The sequence below is a fragment of the Colobus angolensis genome, unplaced genomic scaffold (genome assembly GCF_000951035.1).
Source record: "Colobus angolensis palliatus isolate OR3802 unplaced genomic scaffold, Cang.pa_1.0 Scaffold131, whole genome shotgun sequence".
In the NCBI taxonomy this organism is placed as follows: Eukaryota; Metazoa; Chordata; class Mammalia; order Primates; family Cercopithecidae; genus Colobus; species Colobus angolensis.
In genome coordinates, this window is record NW_012114364.1 from 1,787,020 (window position 1) to 1,792,768 (window position 5,749).

Sequence of the window (5,749 nt, forward strand, 5' to 3'; positions counted from 1 at the left end):
TACGGCCGCTCCCTGCAGGGCGAGTTCGTGCACGACGACGTGTGGGCGATCGTGAACAACCCCGACGTGCGGCCAGGCGCCCCGCTCCGCTGGAGCATCTTCACCAACGACTTCTGGGGCAAGGGCATGGCCGAGAACACCAGCCACAAGTCCTACCGGCCGCTCTGCGTCCTCACCTTCAAGTGAGTCTCTCACCTCGCGCTAGCCGCCGCTGCCTCCTCTACCCACCGCCCGTCCCTCGGTCCGGGAGAAGTTGCGGAACTGACTTGGGGGCATTTCATTTTTGCCGCCCTTTCCCTCCACACCTCCCTCCTCTCCAGGATGTGCATGGCACTGTGCTCCGGGATCCAGTGCCCGGCTTATCTGGGCTCTCGGGGCGGTTCGGGAGGCGCCGGCTGGGGAGTTGGGATCGAGTTTTTCAAGTGTCTGCGCTCTCAGCGGGCTTCTCTCTCGAGGCAGGGCTGGGAGCGGGCTGGTGGAACCGCCTCCGCACCCCATCGCCTGCCGGATCGTGACCAAGTGGGACTAGCGCGGACCTAGAGGGTTCCGGAGGGGTGGCGGTGGTGGCTATGCTTCCAAGTTGAGAATTTCTCGGAGGCTGTTGGGCAGCTTTGCAGAAGAGAAGTGTATCAGCCCCTTAAGGATTTCGTTCAGATGAGGCGAGGCGGGAGCCTTGAGCTGACAGGGCTGCGTGGGTTTAGGAGAGGGAGCTGAAGACTCTCCCCAGCCCCAGCCCCCGCCTTGCACCCTTGGCTGCTCCCCGAGGCTCTCCAATCTGCCAGACCGCTCTGCATCTAGACTTTAGAAGGTGCAGAGAGAAGTAACGCAGAGCCTAGGCTTCTCCAGGGACCCTGGGGTCCCAGCCGAAATAGTTTTTCTTTTACAACCTCGGAGTCGTGATTCAGCGTTTCTGGTGTGAATAAGTGTAAAGGGAACCGAGAATATGCCAGGTTTTTGTGGGGTGGAGTATTTTCTTTAATTTAAAAAGAAGCCTAGATTCTGAGGAAAGAAGAGAAGCGCTCATTTGAGGGAAGTGCTATCTTACACAATCAGGAGCTTGACTCAACCCTTTATAATGTGGCTCAGCATTTAAGCTCATTTTAATGCGCCGGTCAAAACTGTTGAAATAATATTGGTGCGCTATTATCGGCGTTTTCAGCCTTTTTCCAACGGGTGTAATAGGAACCCGTGCTTATGGTAATGATTATTTGAGACTGGGTTGGCAGCTTGAAAAGCCTGCTCTGGCTGAGAAGCTTAGGCCTCTTGACAGGTGTCTCTGATGACTTAGAAAAGGAAACCATAGCAATCAGCAACAATTCGTGGGCCTTTGACTTACGTCTTCCACTGAAAGTTTAATGTTTTTAAGGAGAGTGAGAAAATTACATATTTGACTTTGAAGAGAATATGTTATAGACATTTGTCCTCTTAGAAAGTTGTTCTGGTTTTCTGCTGAAAGATCACCTCGGCTAACCTCGTACGTTATTCAGTTTCCCAGATGTTTCTTAAAATCTCCTTGGGACGAATATAAATGTTTCACTTCTAGATTGACCTGCTTTTTCATTTATTACCGTCAGGGTTTTTGGTTAATTTAAGATGTGCAAATTCACAGCATGAGATGTGCTTGCTGTCTTTGTAACAGCCATGGAGACCATCCTGGTCACAGGTCTGAGTATTTTTCAATTAAAAAGGGCAGAGTCATATGCCTGTACCTACTTGCTGGAGAGTAGGGAAGGGTGTTTTCACTTCTTGACTTTCTAGAAGGTTTTCTTCTTTTTTTCTCTGTCTTTTCTCTTTTTTTCTTTTTTGAGATGGGATCTCACTGTGTCCTCCAGCCTGGAGTGCAGTGGCACGTATATTCCTCACCGGAGCCTGAAACTGCTGGACATAAGCAATTCTCCTGCCTCAGTCTCCCAAGTAGCTGAAACTACTGGCACATGCATACCATGCACCCAGATATATTTTTAATTTTTCTTGTAGATATGGGATCTTCCTGTGTTGTGTAGGCCAATGTTGAACTCCTTGGCTAAAAGATCTTTAAGCCTCAGCCTCCCAATGTGCTGGGCTTGTAGGCATGAGCCACTGCACCTCACCTAAAATGTTTTATTTTTCTTCATGATGGAGACAGCAGAAGGGAGGGGTGGAGGGAGTAGACAAAGAAGTAAGACCATTGATTAAGAGGAAAATTAGCTAGGGGTTGACAGAACAAGGGCAAAGGAGAGTTGGGGGGTTTAGGAGGAAGAGAGCTGAGGGACTCTTGTGGTAATCATTGATTGTAACAAGCAGCTTGGTATCTAAGAGGCATAGCTTGCTGTATATTATATGCCACTGCCTGTGAAAGATACACTTGTTTTTTGAGAAGATTGAGTTGCAAATCTAGAGGAGCAACACAGCACTGATTGGAAAGAGATAACTGCCTCTTCAGAAAGAGAACGTTAAGTAGTCTTTCTGTGCTCACATGCGTTGATTTAAATAAGACTGGACAGCTTTCTTTATAGTCACCTAAGGTGAAACTGCATCTTCTAGTGGGATAGCATGAAGCTGGAGGACATCAACGACTTTAGACTCACACAACTCTACAGGATGGTACAAAGAAGGACAGAAAGCCACATTTATTAACTATTCACTATGAACCAAGCATTGGCCTAGATGCTTCACATAGATTATGTCTATGATTTTCATTTTAGATAGTGAAAACACAATTCAAAGGGCCCTTTAAATCTGTGCAAACAATTTTAACTGTATCTTAAATTATGCTTGTTTGAGCAAAAACTTTGAGTTTTCAAACCCCTTTAAAAAAATTTTTTTAAAATATAATTGTACATTCCCATGAAGTTTTGAGTAATAATATAGAAATTCCTTATACTCTATCCATTTCCCCCAATGGTAACATCCTGCATTATGATGGTATAATATTACAACCAGGAAATTGATATTGATGCAATCTACAGCATTTAGTCAGATTTCACCCATTTTATGTGTACTTCTATTTTTATTTTTTATTTTACTAAGTGTGTATTTAGTTCTATGCAGCTTTATCATATGTGTAGATTTCAGAGAGTACCACCACAGTCAAGATATGGAACAGTTCTATCCCAAGGATCCTTGGTACTTCTTTATGGCAATCATGGACACCTAATCTTTAACAACTGCCTAATCCATAATCCCCTCACCCAAATCCATAACAACCATGAATCTATTCTCCATTTTTATCATTTTGTCATTTTAATACTGTTGTATAAATGGAGTCACGTGGTATGTAACCTATTGAGATTGGCTTTTTTCACTCAGCGTGTCTCTGGATCTTCAGGCTGTTGCATGTATCCATAGTTTGTTCCTTTTTATTACTGAGTTATATTCCATTGTATAGATACACCACAGTTTGTATAACTGTTCACCTGTTGGGGACATCTGGGTTGTTTCCAACTTTTGGCTAATACAAATAAAGCTGCTATACAAATTCACGTACAGGTATTTGTGTAAACATAAATTTTTATTTCTCTGGGATAAATGCCCAGGAGTCCAATTGCTGGGTCATGTGATGACTGCATGTTTATATGCTTTATGTGAAGTTGCCACACTGTTTTCCAGATGTTCCTACCAGCAGTGTCTGAGTAATCCAGTTTCTGTGCATCTCCGCCAGCGCTTTGTATTGTTGCTGTTTTTTACTGTAGCCATTCTGATAGATATGTAATGATATCACACCTCTATATGTACCTCATTAATTTACCATTCCCTAATGAGTGAAGTTATTAAACATCTGATATTAAACCAAGGAGTGTGGTAAATGTGCCTTTGTATCTTTTGTCCATTTGTAGGTTTTTTTTTTCTTCTAATGTTGAGTATTGAAGTTCTTTATATATTCTAGATACATGTACTTTGTCGAGTATGTGATTGCTAAATATTTTCTGCCACTCTGTAGCTTGTCTTTTTGTTCTCCTCACAGGACCTTTCCCACTGTAGAACTCCAAACATATTTTTATTAAAACATAAGTTGATTTTTGATTCACTGAATGTATGTCACACATACTGAGAGCTAGAAATTTCCTTAAGAATAAATGCAATTTATAGATGCATAATACTTTTTGCTATAAAGGTGCTTGCTTGTGTACTAATAAATGATAAAAGTGCTTGCTTAACTAGTAAAGATACTAATTATATATTTTTTCAAATAAGAAATGAGCTAAAATTTGAAATGAGGAAATAGGTTACAGACCATCTAGTTTTACCAGTTTTGAGGGGATGGGACAGTGGAATATGAAAGCAGCTTACCAAGATATGGTGACTTTGCACTATGTCACTTTAGCTAAGTTGAGACTAGGTTTCTTAGAATTGCCTTTGCAAGATGATCTGGGTTAGGACTGACCACAAGAAAAATTTCTGCAAGATTTGGAAGATGAAAGTGAAGTGGCTGAGATCACATTCAGAAGGTTGGCATAGGTTTTGTTGCTGCCAGGCCTCATGCAGTTTGTCACAGAAATGTTGGTGAACGTGCTGTTCATTTGCAGCAGCACCCAGGCCCTCAGCTCCTCCAGTGCTCTCCAGATCTCCTCTTTCAGCTAGTTGGAATCATGGTGCAGGTATGTATGCAGTTCTGCAGGGAAGAGTGCCATTCTTTTTGCAAGTCTCTTGCATTATTAAAGTTGGAGCCTTAAAGGCAGTGGGAAACAGACGTGTATTTTAGTTCATTCTTGTGGATTCCATTTTGCCTTTGCTTCCCCCTACTTCAAGTCCATTCACCTTCTCTTCCAGAATGGCCCTGCTGCCCTGCCAGCTTTCAACTTGGGTTATAGACACAGAAGCATCACATTTACATAGGGATCTAACCAGCCCCAGCAATTGTAAAAGGTCAGATCCGCGTAGTACATCCCTTCTTCTGAATCACTCATGGTGGCTCTGCTTTTCTAGTGAAACCTTAACTGATGCAAATGACCATCTCTTTGTGTTCCTTGAAGTGAATTTAGAATTGTAATGAATTTCTGTTTCCAATCAAATCTCAGATTCAGTCTTTTCATAAGATCATGCCCAAGGGTATGCAGGAATATTTTTGGACCACAGTGGTACAGAATCAAAACATCTGTGACTCTGTAAGAGTAACATTTTTTTTTTTTCTCTTCTTTATCCTTCCCTGGCCATGCCCTGTTTGTAAGCCTGAAATCAAGAGAAATGTATTAAGCTACTCTGTAGACAGTGAATTGACACAGAACCAAACTCTATGATGTCCATAATACCTCCCTTGAAAAATGGTCCTGAAAGGTTTCAAATAAACTTAGCTTTTTAATTTTATACCCCACTTCTCTTGGGAAGAAGATACTGCTGAATTGTTCACAGTGCCATTCCATTCAGTAAGCAAGTGGAAGTCTGCTTCAACAAGCAAGAACTAATGATTTTTCAATGTTAAAAATGGGGAAACTCAGCAAATTAAAGAACTTTAAACTCCTGATTCTCTCCCTGTGTGTTTAGCCTATTAGATTATGTTTGCTATAATGTTTTATTTTATTAAGAGCTTCTGATGGTAATATAAACCATAAGAGTGAAAGTGGGTGGTTTAAAATGTCAGAGCTAAAAAATAGACTGTCGTAATATGTGCAGCTGTAGGAATTTGCAGCATTTTATTTTATTTTTATTATTGTACTTTAAGTTCTAGGGTACATGTGCATAATGTGCAGGTTTGTTACATATGTATACTTGTGCCATGTTGGTGTGCTGCACCCATCAACTCGTCAGCACCCATCAATTCATCATTTATATC

General features: G+C 41.8%; 1 protein-coding gene across 3 annotated transcripts in view; it reads left to right on the forward strand.

Moving 5' to 3' along the window:
- Positions 1 to 5,749, forward strand: part of TMTC1 (transmembrane and tetratricopeptide repeat containing 1) — a 301,112-nt gene that overhangs the window by 1,114 nt on the left and 294,249 nt on the right. For 2 of the 3 annotated variants that reach the window (XM_011934099.1, XM_011934097.1), the window contains exon 1: positions 1 to 182. The exons of the other annotated variant lie outside the window; for it this stretch is intronic. In XM_011934099.1, the coding sequence (XP_011789489.1) occupies positions 127 to 182 (56 nt within the window). In that variant the 5' untranslated portion in view covers positions 1 to 126. The remainder of the gene's footprint in view (positions 183 to 5,749) is intronic. 3 annotated transcript variants of the gene reach the window in all.